This window comes from Drosophila innubila, assembly GCF_004354385.1.
Source record: "Drosophila innubila isolate TH190305 chromosome 3R unlocalized genomic scaffold, UK_Dinn_1.0 2_E_3R, whole genome shotgun sequence".
Taxonomy (NCBI): Eukaryota; Metazoa; Arthropoda; class Insecta; order Diptera; family Drosophilidae; genus Drosophila; species Drosophila innubila.
This window is the reverse complement of record NW_022995380.1, coordinates 25,741,480-25,758,300: the sequence shown is the minus strand read 5'-3', so window position 1 is coordinate 25,758,300 and position 16,821 is coordinate 25,741,480. Positions and strand designations below refer to the sequence as shown.

At 38.0% G+C, this 16,821-nt stretch overlaps 3 protein-coding genes across 3 annotated transcripts; all 3 read right to left on the bottom strand.

The window, feature by feature from the left end:
• Positions 1-2,412: 2,412 nt before the first annotated feature.
• On the bottom strand, positions 2,413-9,590 carry LOC117792926 (phosphopantothenate--cysteine ligase). The gene is made up of 6 exons (XM_034633258.1): positions 9,440-9,590; positions 8,438-8,684; positions 7,899-8,342; positions 3,198-3,383; positions 2,987-3,124; positions 2,413-2,917 (listed from the first exon to the last, which is right to left on the bottom strand). The coding sequence occupies exons 2-6, from the start codon at positions 8,561-8,563 to the stop codon at positions 2,870-2,872; spliced, it is 942 nt and encodes a 313-aa protein (XP_034489149.1). The 5' UTR covers positions 8,564-8,684; positions 9,440-9,590; the 3' UTR covers positions 2,413-2,869.
• Positions 9,591-10,055: 465 nt separating this feature from the next.
• On the bottom strand, positions 10,056-13,982 carry LOC117791579. Its single transcript, XM_034631366.1, has 4 exons — positions 13,683-13,982; positions 12,382-12,485; positions 10,677-10,984; positions 10,056-10,601 (listed from the first exon to the last, which is right to left on the bottom strand). Exons 1-4 carry the CDS (start codon positions 13,744-13,746, stop codon positions 10,448-10,450), a joined length of 630 nt encoding a protein of 209 aa, XP_034487257.1. The 5' UTR covers positions 13,747-13,982; the 3' UTR covers positions 10,056-10,447.
• A 364-nt stretch (positions 13,983-14,346) lies between these two features.
• On the bottom strand, positions 14,347-16,812 carry LOC117789583 (mitochondrial import inner membrane translocase subunit TIM44). The gene is made up of 5 exons (XM_034628625.1): positions 16,766-16,812; positions 16,660-16,708; positions 16,440-16,520; positions 15,830-16,367; positions 14,347-15,756 (listed from the first exon to the last, which is right to left on the bottom strand). Exons 1-5 carry the CDS (start codon positions 16,795-16,797, stop codon positions 15,092-15,094), a joined length of 1,365 nt encoding a protein of 454 aa, XP_034484516.1. The 5' UTR covers positions 16,798-16,812; the 3' UTR covers positions 14,347-15,091.
• Between the last annotated feature and the right edge of the window lie 9 nt (positions 16,813-16,821).

Genomic DNA, 16,821 nt, shown 5'->3' with positions numbered 1-16,821 from the left:
AAAGAGTATATGGGAGTATGTGGAAATATTCATTTCAGTATGTATGTACGTGTATGTATGTACACACATACTATACAATATGTAAATATATGCACATTCAATAAATATTTGATTCTAGACAAACATATGTAGAAGTACACTCAATATACTTATAATACCAAACATTTTACAACATTTTTACAGATAAATAGCTCTTGATATTTTCATTACAATGTAAAATTGCATTACATTGCAATAATTTAGTAATTTTAAATTTTTAAAGTTTTCATTTAGTTTTTGGCCAATTTCAACAATTAATAGATTGCTGCTTTTTTTTCAATATAGTGGTGTTTAACAATTTTGTAAATAACTTGCGAGTCGTGTAGAGTAAATAACCGCAACAGTATATGTATTTATTTATGTATATATACCTATAATTAAATAAATAATTACTTATGTGTGTATATGTATTTTTATATGTATATGTAATTAGCAATTTTATGTAAAATCTTTTTCGATATACAAGTACGAGAATACATCAAATTCTATTTTTTTCTGATTGGTATTTTTGGTCCGATTGCCTAGAATATTGAAATATTATTGGATTGGTTCGTTTTTGTTTTGTTTAAATATTTCCTTTTTCTAATAATTTCCAAGGATGAATGTAAGTTGTATTAGTTTTAAATTTAACTACACTTTGTTTAGTATTTCAATGCTTAATTTAAATATGGAAAGTTTAAATAACAGTTTACCCTTTTATTTTCAATTTTTATTTTAAGAGATTGTTTGGTCAATCTGCTGGATGATACATACATAACTACTTATAAATTAATTATGTTTTACTTATATTGTTATTAAATGTTTAACTTTTTTGGAATTTTTAAATACATTCATTTAAAGAAAATTATAAATGAATTTTCTAAAAAAAAAAATGTATACAATCAGATTACAAAAGCTTACAAATTGTCTAAAATGAAAATGAATTCTATAAAAAGTTTCCAATAATTTACACACAATATTTTAATTATTACTCTGTACGTTTAACTTCATTATTATGTCGAGGATTCTTTAACTGAATTAATAACTGTTTGGCAAAGCTCTTGACCTTTAGTTATCCACACCAAATTAAAATTAAATGTAAATTATTTTCTTTAAGTTTTTTCGCTTTACTTCAGTTCAATTAGTTTAGATATTTGTTTATTTTTGAAAATAAAAATTGAAAATAAATATGTATATGCAAAATATGTATATTCGTTTTCGCAAGATGTTAACAAAGGAGATATTTATGCATTTTAATTTAAATTGGCTAATAAGTAGACTTAAAAAAAGGAAGTGTTATTTAATTATGGCTTGCATATAGGAAATAGATAATTTACTTAATGCACTCCCTTGCTAAATATACGTATGCGTATTTGTGTGTGAGTCGTACGTGAAGTAGCCATAAAATCTATGTATGTAAATATATGCACCAACACACAGACACGCACACACATATTGGTATTCAAGGAAAAAAGTTGTTTAATATAACGCCTCGGCTGCCTAGAGAGCGCAAAAAAAATCATTGCCTACTTTGGGGCTGAAACAAAAAACAAAAATGTGGCCGGACGCTGGACCCGAGGGTCCGCACACGCCACAACCAGAGAACAGTTAAGGTAGGTAGATTAGGTGGCAAAGCCGTAGATAACGGGCGGCAGTAACAGAACATGCAATAAACATTTGAAAAAAAAACAAAAACAAAAAAAGACGGACCAAGAGCCCAAGAGGTAGTTAACGCTGTCTACGCTGTCTGTGCCGTTTCCTGCTTTATGCCCAGCATGTGTTTGGTATGTATGTGTGTGTAAGAGTGTGTTTATCTGCATTGTGGGCACTGCGTTAATTAGTTTTTCTTGCTGTTGTTGTTTGGCTATTTTATTTTTGTGCTCGTTTTAGCCAATTAAAATTTAATTTGCGAGTGGCAGCTGTCAGAACAATATTGTGTATTGCAGTGTGTTCAGGACTGACCTTTAGACGCCACTTGACCTGCTCGAGCCCGGCAAGCGTCAAGGTATTATGTGTAGGCCACCATAAATATTCCAATATTCAAGGACATTAGGCGGGCCTCACTGTAACCGTTACATGTTGTTGCTGCACGACTTTATAAATCAATTGTCGCATTGCCTGCAACTGACAGCCGCCAGGGCCAGCCAACAAATTGCAATTTCACTAACCACCCCAAAGTGTGCCTGTCTATCTATATGTGTATGTGTGTGTGTGTTAGTTAGTGTGGGTGTGGCTGTGGCTGTGTGTATTTTTTAAGTCTATTTTGACTTGCTAATCTGTGAGTTAGACTGATAATTGATGATCTCAGATTAATGTCCGCACTCAAAAGCACCACAGTGCGTATGCTTGATGACATAAACGTGATGTTGGCGAAGCGTGATAAGAAGAAGAATACCGACAAACATTAAGAATTAAGGTGACATCATTTTTCAAAACATCGCACAGTAAATCAAATACATTAACCACAAAGCAAAACAGAACAACAAAAAATACAATATTACATGCTATTTAACATCATCAATTATGGTTGCGTACAACCTGGGGCGTGACCCTTAATAGATAGATATTGGCCATAAATATACTTATTTAGGTGAGCTTAACTTAAACGTAAGAAATATGCAAAGAAGAAAAGGACGCCTGCTCAGTATTTGCGGCCAAAGGTTGGCGTGCCCGGATTTAGCACGCGACAATAATGCGAACTGGTCACGCAATAATCCGTAGCGTCGTCGGCGGTGTCATCGTTGCTGCTCGACAGTTGTCGGTGCTGCTGCTGCTGCTGTTGCTGCTGGTGGTGTTGGTGGTGATGGTGATGGATCAGCTGCTGTTGTTGCCGTCGGCGCATCGACATTGGTCATTGGCGCTGTTCGGCGCTGCTGATGAAATCGCCGTGTTTTTGCACCTACAAAACGGCGAAAACGAAACTAGTTAAGCGCTCTGCGGTTTTGTTGCACACAGCCAGCACACTTACCACATCGGCCACAATGGGCTCCTCTATCTCCAGGCCCTGCAACGCCTGCTCGCGACTTAAATGCAACTCATAGGAATCTGTTGGCGTTACAAACACAACGCGATGTTTGCGTGTCTGCAGCACGTTGGCAATCACCAGCTAACGATTGAAATGCATGAAATGGAAATCACATTGCAGTGTAACAAAAAAACAGAAAGTCGACATTGCTTACCTTATGCTTGTATTTGTTGAGGCTGTCACGTGCCTTGACAATCAATAGATTTTCATCCGTTTCCAGCTTAAAGGACACCACAAATGCATGCGGCACCCACAGGCTGGCCAATGGAGCCAACATTTTTGGCACCAATTGCAGTGAAATCGTTGGTGCGCCATCTCCCGATTGCATTTTGTGTGTGGGCTGCAAATGTCGGTGGTTTAGCATATTAATGAAATAACAAGTCAACGATGCGTATGAGTGTTGCATTGAAATCCTTCTAACGGAAGAACATCCACACACACACACACATTAGAGATGGCCTTGAATTTAGTGCACGTCGTAACACTAAAAAAGTTTGGGTACAATCTTGTGAAAACTAAGTGAACGACATGACAGTTTCTAAACAAATCGTTCGACAAAATAATTTAAAAGCTTAAACTTCTTTTGATACTTTTATTTAAAAATATTAAAATTTTTTTTGAATTTTTTTTTGAAATATACTTTAGAAATTTTAGAAAAAATTTAAAATGTTATAATTTGGCGGATAATAGAAAGGTAAATAGAATATAAATAGATAATCCATAGCATATATCTTTCAAATAAATTATTTAGCTAACAATTTGCTCCATAACTGTTAACTTTTTATTCCTGTTTAAAAGCAATCAAACTATTTGTAAGATACATTTATTGTGATACCGCTTAAAAATGTAGCTGTTGCTGGTTGTCAAGAGTTTCCTGCTTTCGCGGTTGAACAAACTTTTTATTTGGTTTCAGTTGAATATGTTAAGTCAACAATAATAAATATCATATGCTATGATTTATTTTTTGCTCATCTCTAAGTTCCATCTACACACCAAAAACAAATAGTCTGTTCGTCTGACCTTGTAAATAGGCAGCCTCCAGCCACAGGGAAAGGCCAGGGTTGCTTTATGCTTTGGCACATGGCACATGTATTTCAACTAATTAAAAGCATAACTCAGACGTAATGAGCTGGCGGCCACGCCTCGTTGCACACATGCCTTAAAGGCGGTAGGCGCTTTAAATATTACACATACGCCATGTAGGCTATTGTCTGTTTACTACTTGTTGAACATAGCACAACGACGCTTACTTCTCTCTCTCTCTCTCTCTCTCTCTCTCTCTCTCTCTCTTTATCTCGCTCTAAAAATTCTAAGCTGACCAACTGACCAGTTTCCCTCATTCAGGACACAAAGCGACTGGCAGACAAGCTGGCAGGATGAGCAAAGACAGAAGGACAAGCCTAAGTAGCCAGGACATAGAGTGAAATGAAAAAAGTAGCTGCAGGCATTAAGCTGACAACGCAGACAAGCTTAAATGACATTGACAATTGCACAACGCTAACACCGCAGTCAACATTTCTGCTAATTCCAACTTTAAGCTTTTGTGGCAATAAGTTTTTATGCCCTGTACTTAAACCAATGAGAAAACGAAGAATATCACATAGCATGAGCTTAAGAAGTTTCCAAGTGTTTCTATACTCTTAACAATAATATACTCTTTGATTGCCAATGCAATGAAGTGTGTTCTATTTAGAGACTTAAATTCATACAGACTTTGAATTTATTTTTTTTGATAAAATTTTTATTAATATTCTGAGCACGCTATATGCCACTTACAGTATTTTCAGTGCAATTTCAAGAATTAACAGAACAGGTAAGTTACAGATTTTTTAACAGTTTTCTGAATCTTTGCCTCAATGAAGTTTTACTAGTCAAAATAAATTTAAGTCCCGAACCCGGTTCTTCGAGATTAGGTTCAGAGCCGGTTTGCAGCCTTGATCCATACATCATATTTTGTGCAAATAAAATTACCAGAGTAAAGGTATCTACTCGTCGAGCAGTCTTCTTGGGTATTCAAACTTATTCATACTTGTTGGACTTGTTTTTAAGAACTGCCAACAGCTGTTGACATTGAATTTGGCTTCTTATCCTCCCATCAAATGTCCCGCTCTCTCTCATTGCCCTAATGCTGTGTCATTGTACTCACTAACTTTGTCTATGTATGTGTGTGTGCGTGCTAGTGCTTTAGTATTACTGTATAATTTGATATCTCTTTGTGTGCGTTCATGCGTGCTCTTGTAAAATCTTTTGATTTGATTTGCGGATTTCAGCACGTCTCCTTTGTTTGCTGTATCTTGTTCTCTCGCTCTCACATTTCTCTTTGGCTCTCTGTGGTTGTCATTTATAATTTCTTGTTGGTTTTGGCTTATTAGAATTTACTTTGGCGACGGTGTTTATCAGCCCGAAACTCATATTAAATTTCAAGTTTGTTGCTTTTGCATAAATTTATTTAAGGGCAACTCGGAGATTTCATTGTGAAATTCGGAATTGAAGTTCTTTGTATCGTGCTAAAGTCTTAAAGTTTTCAGAAATTATGATCTTGATTTAGACAAGGCAATACGTATTTCTCCAGACACAAGTGTACTTAACCGCAGTAAAATTAGATAAATATGTCGAAAATTATTACTTTTTTAAGTCTTTTTTGCAATTCAAGCGCCTTAATTTGTATACAGTTGTAGTTAAAAATTTATAGAAACAATCAATACATATATGTATATACATATATATTTAAATCAAGTAATGGGAAACAGTCAAAGTAGATGCACTCGAATGATATGCAAATAAAATTTGCAGGCAAATCATCTGTCTGATGTAGAGCTCCTTTGGGTAGACTTCCAGTCGAATTTGCAACAGAATATGCGCATAAATTTAAATGTACACACATCATCATCATTATCATCATCAAGAGGCAATTTTCGACGTTGAACTTTGTGTTAGTTTGCTAGAAGAGTTGAGAGAACATTCCATCTAACAATTCAATCAAGCAGACGGACGATTTGTGGCTAACGCCCCACAACCACTGACACTCAGAGCGAACGCCTTAAGCAGGAGGCCGAGCGGAAATGCACGAGTTGAGCGGAAATAGAGCGTTGAAAATGTCAGCCCGAAGCTGAGAGGCTGAAACGTAGGCGACAAGTGGAAAAACTTTCTGTTTACCTGCTATACTATTTTCAAGTGCATCTGCCTGTGTGTGTGTGTGAGTGTCTTGATGTTGGCATGTATATATACATTCTTATAAGAACTTAGGTCAAGACTATAAGATACCCTAACACAACAAAAAAAAGAACCCGCTCTTTTTCATCTTCTACTTTTGAACCGATGATATGTGGAATTGTTTTTTGAATAACTTCGGAGTTTATTGTACATTTATGGACATTCTCAGGGTAGATTCAATCTTGATTTTAGGTAACGAAAGTTTGAAATAAATTTGTTCTGCCTGCATAAAAAAGAAGACTGAGTATTAAAATTACAATAGGTGCATCTAGCTCTTACCATCTCTGAGATTTGTTTGATCACGAATATACAGTCGAACTTTCCTAGCTCGAATCACCATTATCTATAAAAAAAAAGTTCGACTTATGGAGACTTTGAGCTATGTAATTTTTTTTTTTATCTTGTGGGTCTTACAAGTTTACTTTAAAAATAAAAACAATAAAAAACTAGTGACTACAAACTCATACATTAAAGCTGCGAGCTGTTAAATTTTATTATCATTAAATTTAAGCAAAACTTAAAAAATCAGAAATTAGTTACTAATAATCATACATTTCAAATTGCTTTTATTTTTTTTTTTACTATACTTTACCTTTTAAAATTTCTCTTATTCTTCAAGGTAAACAGAACTTAAAAAATCAGAAATTAAGGTCTGATAATTATTTTTTGTATGTTATTTTTAAATATAGAGCTTCGAAAAATTCGAGTTACACAAGTTCGAGTTAGGGAAGATCGACTGTATGTACTTTATGGGGTGTGCCACGCCTCAATCAGCCTGTTACATGCACTGCACACTCTCTTTACACCCTTAGTACAGGGTATAAAGCCGACGAGACGACAAACGCCCCCAGCAACTGAACATTTGATGTATGTACTTGAAAACCTTTTGCCGCTGAGCACAGTATATATAGTATGTATGTATGTATGTAAGTATGTATGTATGTATGTATGTATGTATGTAAATAGTAAGGCAGTAAGTCAGCTGACAGGAGACAGGAGACAGGCGATGGGGGACAGCGATGAGTTAAGGACGAGGTCAAGAGAGGGGGTGAAAGGGGGGAACTTTGACAAGCTGAGGATGCAACCAGAGCTGCATGAACATGTAAATGAGTGTAAAAGTGAAGTGAAAATGAAAAGTGAACGGTAAAGGGAATACGGACACATGGAGGCAAAGAAAAACAAGCAAAATTATGCAAATCAAATTAAAGGCACGATGACAATGTTAAGGTTGATGATGGCGTGAGACGGTGAGAGTGTGTGTGTGGGTGTGTATGTGTGTGTGTATGTATGTAGATAGTCACTGCTGTTGACAGGCTTTTGAGATGCAAGGCCAGGACGCAGCTTGTTAGGATTCATAGTTGACTTAAAGCTGCTTCCGCTGTTGCTGTTGCTCCTGCTCCTGACGTCAATTATGTGAAGGGAGAAATGAGACAAAGACTGAGACCGTTGGCAAACGAAGGCAATCAACATTGCAAATCGATAAAAAGCAATTTCCAGGCAACTGGCGTCGACGACAGTCATTGAATGACGAGTGCAATCAATTACAAGATTTCCCACATGACACCCCAACACAAAGATACACACACACACACACACACACACACACATTTATAAAAGCGTTAGCGATAGATTGGGGACTCACCATCATGTCCTCGGGTATATAGAAATCGGATACGGCAGCTGCCAAATATAAAACTGCACGCTCCTCAAACGCCGCAAGACACTCGCAGGCGGCACGCAGAAGCCACATGTAGTCGACAACGCTGGTGAAGTTGACATAGAGTATCATTTGGGTCTCTCTGGCTATCTTGTATTTGGCCAGAATGGGCGCAAACACGTCCACCGAGTCCGGCTTGATGGCTATCGTTGAGCTCTGGCTGTTGTCCGCAATGTCCAGCATATCGAAGAACTGTTGGCCCGTAAAGTGGCGCGTGAAGGGCTCCAATGATTTGTGTCGATGCATAAAGATCACGGCATAATCGTGATCCAGAAAATATTCAGCACTCGACGAGCCACGTGTGCCGGCACTGAAATTGTCCACAAATCGCACCGTATTATGCTCCAGAGGCACTGTGGTGCCGCCAGACTACGTAGCAAATAAAACGGGCAAGATTATTAAGAAAAACAAATGGTCAACTCATTAGCGGGGATTAAGAATTTAAGTGATATTCATTTATTTACCGTGACGAGCACAATGCGGTTTTGCAGCTTATTGTGTCGCTCACAGAACTCCTTTAACAGTGAGCGATTATCCTCGAAATCTGTGGGCGGCAGATGTGTATTGTAAAAGTCCTCCCAGTGCGTCATATTGCGTCCTGTTGATGTTCTCTAATGCCTGTGTGCGGAGGGAGGGACTCGGTTCCTGCTCCGACGAAAGGAAAAGGGAAGCTCGCAGGGAAGCACAAACAGAATAGCACCGGAAACGATGCTATGCTTTTACCGTTAATTGATATGACAACGCACAAACACCTACACACACACACACGCGCACACGCACACACGCACACACAGCTAAGGAGAAACGAGCGGCAATCAAAGCAACAACAATAGCAACTGAATTAAAGCCACGCAACTACATAAATTAATTAAATCCCAGCGTGTGCTGCATGCGGCGTCGACAACTACAACAACAACAGCAGCGACAACACGACGGACACGGAGACGGACAGCGATAGAACTTTAGCACTATTTAAATATACACATATATTTCGTATCTCGTATCTTGAATCTTGTATCTCGTATCACGTTCTGCACTTTGGGCGCAACGCTGTCTGCAGCGACGACGACAATTGTGTACTGACAACTGACAACCGATGTCCGATTTCGCAGTCTCTGCCGAGACTTTCACTTGCGTTCTTATCAATGAAACTGTGCGACAAGAGCGCGCATTCGCATTCTAACGACCATAGAGAGAACCCAACTCTCTCGTCCCTGATTCATGCCAGCAAAAGATTGTGTATTAAATGAGCAGTCGAACTTGTTCGAAATGCAATGGAAATGTCAATCTACTGTTAAAACACGAATATAAGTCCAGCTTTCAGCGTTCCCGTTAATTTCACATAACAGCACGTTAACAGTCATACCGAAGAGAACAGGAGACACTGGGCATGCATGCACGTACATATATACAAATGTAGCTCCTGTTGCCGGTCGGTGCTATCAAAGTTGCACCTCTATACTTACTTGTAGCACAAAAGAGCGCGCACGACAGCGCGTTTGCTGAGAACTTCAAACCGAATCTGAATGAAGAAATTAGGACAAACACCACCAAATGTCGGATGCGGGACACGCGCACACTCAACTTTGGCACAGTTTAACACAAAACAAGTACAAGTTCAAAGTGCAAATAGCTAAAATGAACAGCTGTTGCTAGTATATATATGCGAGGAGCACTACTGTCTGATGAGGAGTAACTCTGTTAAGTTAGAATAAAATTTATAAACAGTTAATTTAAGATTTTATCAACAGATTATTGTTGTTTATATTATAGTATAATTGAATTTACATATTTAATAAGATATTTAACGTTAAAACAATCTATTCTAAGCTATTTGTAAAAATTAGAAGCGATTCTGTTAAATAGCGGCAAGTAACAATGTGGCAACGCTGGCACAAATTGTACTATCGATGTTTGGAAGCTGCCAGCTCGTTTCGAAATAATGTGCGCATATTAAGTATACGATACGTGGAGTTCAAAAACCTTAATTATTTTAAATTTAAATTAATAACAGCTGGTTACATCTAATAGTGCCTTTCAAAACTGTTCAAATATACAGTTCAAAATAAATCTCAAATTCCATTTATACATTTTCAAACATTTATTGAATAAGTTGTTTTATTAAAAAATAAGTTTAATTGTTGGCTCTCAGCATGTGGTTAGTATAAAGTCGTACAAGGAGTCTCTAGAACAATATCACAGAAACTTAAAACTAATTGGCATGTCCACTTCGCTCTAGAAACTTCCAGCAGTTGAGCGTATTCTAAAATGACCCTTAGTATTATTATTTCACGTGTGACTGTATGTAGTTAACTGACAATGCTCCCATGCACACAGGTGTGTGAGTGTAAATTTATGGCATTCATTACATGCACTCATTCGTATGTAAGCTCTCAATTAACGGTTTTATAAAGTGCAATTTAAAATAAACTTAAGCTTAATTGAATCTCGGCCCACACAAAACTGACACCAGACTACGAACGCATCGTAGCCGCCGTTGTTGTTGTGATTGTGGTTGGAGCGTAGGGGCTGAGAGTGTGAGGATAAACCACATGATAGTCTGTATCGTCGACGCCCTCCTCATCCACATCCCGATTGACAAGTCTCTCGCGCATGCCATAACGTTGCCTGTTAACGAACAATCAGAAATGAGCACATTTCTAATTAAATTCAATAATAATTATTAGCAGTTTAGCCACTCACTCCAAATGTGACCGCCATATAACCAGTCCAGCGTAAAGGCAAACGGAAACCAGAGCCACAACCAAAAGTATAATGCTAAGAAGCATATGGCTTTCACTAATCGCACTCGATTCCACGTCCACCGGTGTCATTTCAATATTTTCAGCAACGAAGGAATCTGTGTCTGTGTTGAGGATACCATTACCCTTGAAACGTTCCTCTAGCTCTTCGCTGCTTTCCCGATCCGCATCTTCATTGTCTCCCGACTCAAGAATTTCCACATCGTATTTGTAGTTTTCGGCCAACACCAGATTTGTTGCGGTATTCAGCTGAAAAACGTTTGTACCGTTAGATTCCCTTTTATAGATTGTTTTTTTTATCGAATGTAAAGCTAATATGGTGACGCATAACAGTTTACTTTTGGCAACAAATTTTTCTTGGCGCGTGATTGTATGTCTATTTATTAATTGTTGTTAGGCAGTCGATTGGTGTTCGTAGTGTGACATTAGAAATATGACAAATTGTGAAAATTGAACAGCGATACTAGTGTGGGCTGTTAAAAATTATATTGCAGTTTTCGATATTTTTGAGATCATCTTGTAAGGCATGACATCAATTCAAAATAATTGTTTTGGCCAAATGAAAAAACTACTATAAAATATATATATTTAGATGCATTGTGCTTAACTTTCTTTTTGTCAAAACAATTACTTGACACACTGTGTATGCTGTACCTCTTAAAGACATTAAATGAGCAGAGCAAGGCCAAATGACTGTTATTAGAGGCACAGTGTACTCTTGACCAGTTCTGATTACACAAGCTTTCCACTGACCCAAAGGTCACTCATTCAGTAGACTACAATCGGTCTGCTCTGTAATTTAATAAAGCCGCATAAATCTGAGAAGTTGAGCGTCTGCTTGAGGCTAAACAGGTAATCGAGGTAGATCTCTACTATAACAACAACAGCAACAGCAGCAAAAGATACGTGAGTTCTCTTATTTACTCTCTTGAGGTTCATCTTAAATTACACGGAATTAGAAATGCTTGATTGGCTAGTGACATTTAAAATATGAAAAACAAGTGCTAATATAATAAATATTTGAACAGGTGAAGTGCATACAAAATGCGAATAAATAAACGAGTATAATTCTGAACTTTAGACCTGGTTGACATTGGAACGTCATAGTGTTGAAAAAAATGCATAGAATTTCGATTGAAAGTGATTTGATTGTGATCGTGGTTGAGTCACATTCATGACGACAAAAACAGTTTTGTGGTCAGGTGAAACACGCGGTGGTTTCCACCACTTAAAACCACACGACGAGCTTCTTGTCTGTCTGTTGAGTTGCCCGTTTCAATTATAAGCCCATTTTTATGGAATTTCGTGACTAATACGCTAAAAACCCTCATCGCTGTTAGCGAGGCTTCACTTGTCTTTAATTTTATGCAAATGTTGGCCACCGATAATTTTGTTGCGTGTGTCTGAGCCTCATAAGGTAAGCAACGCGCGTGTCTTCTTGTGGTTCCTGCATTTAATCAAAGTGAAAATAAATAAAAATTTCTTAAAACGTAAATTTCCGGTTCTGTTTATAAATAAAGGGCCCCAACTGCATACCCATCGACTCAAATTTCATTTTCGGGGCCTTTTTTTTAAGCCTGTGATGCGTCAGTGATTTCAAGTCGGGATTTCGGACGCTGGCCCAGTTACTTGTCTTATTAGCTTACCTCCTCGCCAGCGGTGACAGCTGTTTTATTTTTGGGTGCTTGCACATTCGAATCACTTGGCACGGTATCAGAGTTACTTAACTCTTCCACGGGTTTGGCATGGGCTGTAAAAAAAAAGCAGTTAAGCAGAAAAGATCATGACTTTAATGAAATATTTGTACACGGCGTTTTCTCTTGAAAAACATCTTCCTCTGCACTATTTGCGATTTTAATACACATCGCACCTTTATTTAGTGTCCTAATCAAAATATTTATCTTGCCAGCAAATGCGAAACTCACTACAAAGATACATTCTATGTCGAGACTTATCAGAAGCCATCATATTTTTTGAAGGAACTTGAAAGCAAACAAACAAGCAGAAAGTACAAACCAAACCGGCAAGCTTAATTCCAAAAATAACAAACCAGTCTATCTGTTGATACATATGCATATATATACTAGATATTATGTATAAGCTATATGGCACAAACAATAAACACATTTCTAATGCCAAAGTCGCGTTTCACGGACTGTTTGTCATGCGAACCACATAAGTCGCACATAAATCGCGACAAAAACGCGCAGAAATTAAGGTTTTGCCAAAAGTTCCATACTTCACTCTAGATAAAATTTTTCGTCAAAGTGTTAATTTATTTGAAATTTCTATATATATGTACACAATTACACCATTGGGTGTAATTATTATTGGCAAAATAGCATTAAATATGTCATTATTTATTTTTTTTTTTGAGAATAAATTAAAATAGATTACTTGGGAATCAATTGCTTATCAATGAAAGGCATGTGTTAACTAACGCAAATGCTATCATGTGCAATATCTTATCAAGTATTGACTAGACTCACAGCTTTATAAGGAAGTGAATACCTCACAAATATTCAATATGGCCATAATAAATACAATTTACTTGTATGAATCCTTTATTTTCACTATACGGGACCTTGACAATTCATTTTATGACCTCTAGCGACTGTCTGCAGGCGATTCACGTTATAAAAACAGATATTTATGAGCTGTAAACTTGTCTCAGAAACTGGACGGAGATCGGACTTGAACACTGGCCTGGGCACTTAACGTTAACGTTAACAGTTAAAGCAAAGGGTAATTGCCAACTGTCCAAGAGTGTCTCTGCCTGTGGCTTGACTTCCAGCTGCATTGGAAACTAGTTTCCAGTTAATGTTCGCATAGAAAAATAAATATTGAGACGCTGCGTGGATTTCTATATGTATCTCCTCTGGCTATCTGGCTACGAATGTCTATTGTACTTATGTATGTGAGTGAGTGTGTGCATGTGTGTACTTACAGAAACCCGTCAGCAGCACCAATAGCAACAGACTGCAGAAAGATAAACTATTGCTGACACGCATTTTTGCTTTATTTGACTGAACACTTTTTATCAATGGTAAGTTAATTCGCTTATCACACGCGGATGAATTGATTGTATCCGGGGGTTTGTTACCAGCTTTTATTTTAGCCAGGTGAGTAAGCGTTGAACCTTTGAATAACCACTCTTCAAAGAATATTCACAAAACACTTAATAATAAATTAACACGTTCAGCTCCGACAAATTCTTAGCGCGTGCGTCTCCGACGAGTTGTGATTAAAGACTGAGCGCAAACTTTTGAGGCGAGCGACGTTAAAGCTTTCGTGAGAGAGCTTGCGCCAAGTTCAAAGTTAACGGCCAGATCAAAGAGAATAACAAAGAGAGGTTTTCTTTGTATGTATGTATGTATGTGTAACCAGTTAAAATTATATGCTACTTATTCTGGTACTGGGTGTTAAACAGGGATCGCAAATACAAGATATTAAGCCACGTATGGTGAATGTTTTCAGAATTTGGAAACATACATTTTGGCTTAAAAGATAATTTTTATTGTAAATATGTAAAAAAAATTACTTTCGATTTTAATAATGAAAATTAAGATAATATGAAATAACTAGTTTCCATTTAAAAAAATTTAGAATGATTTTTCTTATGATTTTGTACATTTTTATTTTATTAATTGCTATACATCCAATGTGTAGCTACGTTGTTTTGGTTTTACAATTTATTGTGTGGCTGTTTATAAATGTGGCTTTGTTAGTTTCAGCTATTCGGTACAGTAAATTTATGTCTAACTCCAAACAAATTGGCGATTAGACAATTTGGTATTTACAATTAGTCTCGGAACAAGCCTTAAAAAACGTAACAAGTCTGCTATACTCAAAAATTTTACTTAAAAATTACTAATTCCATGCACTTTTAGCTTCAACGTACAAATTTGGGCCATACACTTGCGGTTTCCGAGCGCCGCCAGCCACACTGCACTCTGAGCTCTGACCCAAAAGCTCACAGGTTCTTATACAGCTTACAAGATAATTTAAAATATACAACAAATATAACACACCCTGAATGGGCGGTCGGTCAGGGTGAAGCGTGGCTGACGATGACCGTGATCCGCCAAAGTCGCACGGTGTATCAACGACCAAGCCAGTAAATCTGCTGCATCACAGATGAGGAAGGAAACTGACCAGCAGCTCCGGCTCGGGGAAGCACACGCATGCGACTATATATCAGCTTACAAAACTTTCGAAGTGGTAGAAGAGCGAAACTTTTGCACAAATCAAAAACCTACTGCTACGGGTATGTAGTGTAGTGTCTGTCGTTGGTCTGTAGTGTCTGGGATTTATGAGAAACTTAAACTGCTTAGAGGTAAATTGTGTGCAGTGCGATTAAACAAATTGCTCCTGGCTGTTGGCCGACAATTCCATAAGCCGCCAAGCAGCCTTAGGGTTGAGCTCATTGGGATCGCGGCATAGCACCCAAACGTAATGGACACGCATTACTTTTTCAGGATTGCCCTCGACAACTTGGGCCTTCTGGTCGCGCACGCACATTATCTGCTGTGCCTGGAACGTGATGATCAGCACTGGACCCTGCTCCATGACTTTACCCATGGCCAGCTCAATATTCTCAATGTCCAGGATCTTTGAGTCCAGATACAGGCCAGACTTTTTCGCTTGTGTTATGGGCGTGGCAATTATGTTGTACGTACTCTCGAAACACCAGTCCTTCAGGATTTCCAGATCGCCCCGTACAATGGCTTCTAGAACATTAGGTATGATGTCCTTTTCACAGTCGTGCAAAAATTGCTTCTGATCGAAGTTTGGATCGATTTTGACTAGTTCAGTCATCGTCTCGGATAATTCCGTCTTGGAGAATAGACCGCCCATTACATCAGATACCTTGTCAGTTAGAAGACGGGAGGCTCTGATAACAGGATTTTCTGATTCATCGTATTTCACTTTCCAGTCGAGAACTTTGTTCACATAAGTGTTGTTATTCTTAAAGTTCTCCCAAGACTGATAGAATTTTGAGTCCTTGTGAAGTTCCAAACCTACAAATCGTTAATTATTATTAATCATTGATCTACCGAATCGGGCAGAGAGAATAGCGAACTGGTAACTCACCTGTTGCTTCCGTATTTGCTTCTACAACACGTGAGCTGTCTGACATATCTATTTGGACACGTTTACGCAAAACAACCGGCGAGCAATATACCCGACTTTCTATACTCGACTCATTCATTTCCTTTTTGATCATTTTCGTCGTATCTGAAATGGCTTGGAAGGCGCCCGACTGACCAAGTTTACCACTGGTATCTGTTATCGTATCGCTGACGCCTCTCGCCGTCTTGGAAAGCTCTTCGCTGACCTTCTTGGCCAAGTCCGATTTGGAAGCATCGTCAAGAACATCGCCCACTTTCTCCTTAATTGCGCCCAGCTGCTCCTTCAATATACTTGATGACTTTTGCGCCTCCGATTCAACGATGTTGAACTTTTGCCGCGCTGACTTTAATGCATCCGATTGCTCCAATTTTTGGGCTTCCTCTCGAAACTTTTGAATGCTATCCTTCATCTCCTTATTCTTGTCCATTTCGGTGCGCACATTGTCAATGAATTGTGAGAAAAAACCGGGCCGGCGTCCAGGTGAGCTATAGAGGCGTTGCTGCCATGGACAAATAAATGAATTGATTATATTTATATGAAGAGTATAGTATAGCATATATAGATAACTCACCGGCTGTTGCTGGAGGTTGTATGTTGCCAATTGATATGTTATGACACAGGCGCGCTCGCGCGCTAAAGCAGCCAATTTATACTGTGAAAAGGAAAAAGATTTCTGATGAATTAACTAAGATGCGACCAAGCATAGATTTAACCTCGAAACGGTCACATGTGAATTGTATCTTGTCATTCTGCCCGCTGGGAGATTGTCAACCTAAAATGTATGAACCTACCATGATAACCTGTGTGGCTGCTGCGTAGACTTTTCGCCGGACTTTTGCTCTGTGAAGAATGCGTTAAAAACTCACGTCAATAGTCCAAAATTTATGTAATTCGCACCCTGAAACACGCACGTATAAAAATCTGAACATCAGCTGTTTTGCAAGTGGGCAAGC

Bases quoted from the DNA above. Each gene is read 5' to 3' on its own strand.
- LOC117792926 (XM_034633258.1), bottom strand. From the start codon at position 8,563: ATGACGCACTGGGAGGACTTTTACAATACACATCTGCCGCCCACAGAT. The intron at 3,125-3,197 runs GTAAGCAATGTC...TTCAATCGTTAG, and splicing joins TCAACAAATACAAGCATAAG to CTGGTGATTGCCAACGTGCT. The intron at 2,918-2,986 runs GTAAGTGTGCTG...GCCGTTTTGTAG, and splicing joins AGCCCATTGTGGCCGATGTG to GTGCAAAAACACGGCGATTT.
- LOC117791579 (XM_034631366.1), bottom strand. From the start codon at position 13,746: ATGCGTGTCAGCAATAGTTTATCTTTCTGCAGTCTGTTGCTATTGGTG. The intron at 12,486-13,682 runs GTAAGTACACAC...TTTTTTTTACAG, and splicing joins GGTGCTGCTGACGGGTTTCT to CCCATGCCAAACCCGTGGAA. The intron at 10,985-12,381 runs GTAAGCTAATAA...AACGTTTTTCAG, and splicing joins CTGTCACCGCTGGCGAGGAG to CTGAATACCGCAACAAATCT.
- LOC117789583 (XM_034628625.1), bottom strand. From the start codon at position 16,797: ATGTTCAGATTTTTATACGTGCGTGTTTCAGG. The intron at 16,709-16,765 runs GTGCGAATTACA...CATTCTTCACAG, and splicing joins TTATACGTGCGTGTTTCAGG to AGCAAAAGTCCGGCGAAAAG. The intron at 16,368-16,439 runs GTGAGTTATCTA...TGTCCATGGCAG, and splicing joins ACAACCTCCAGCAACAGCCG to CAACGCCTCTATAGCTCACC.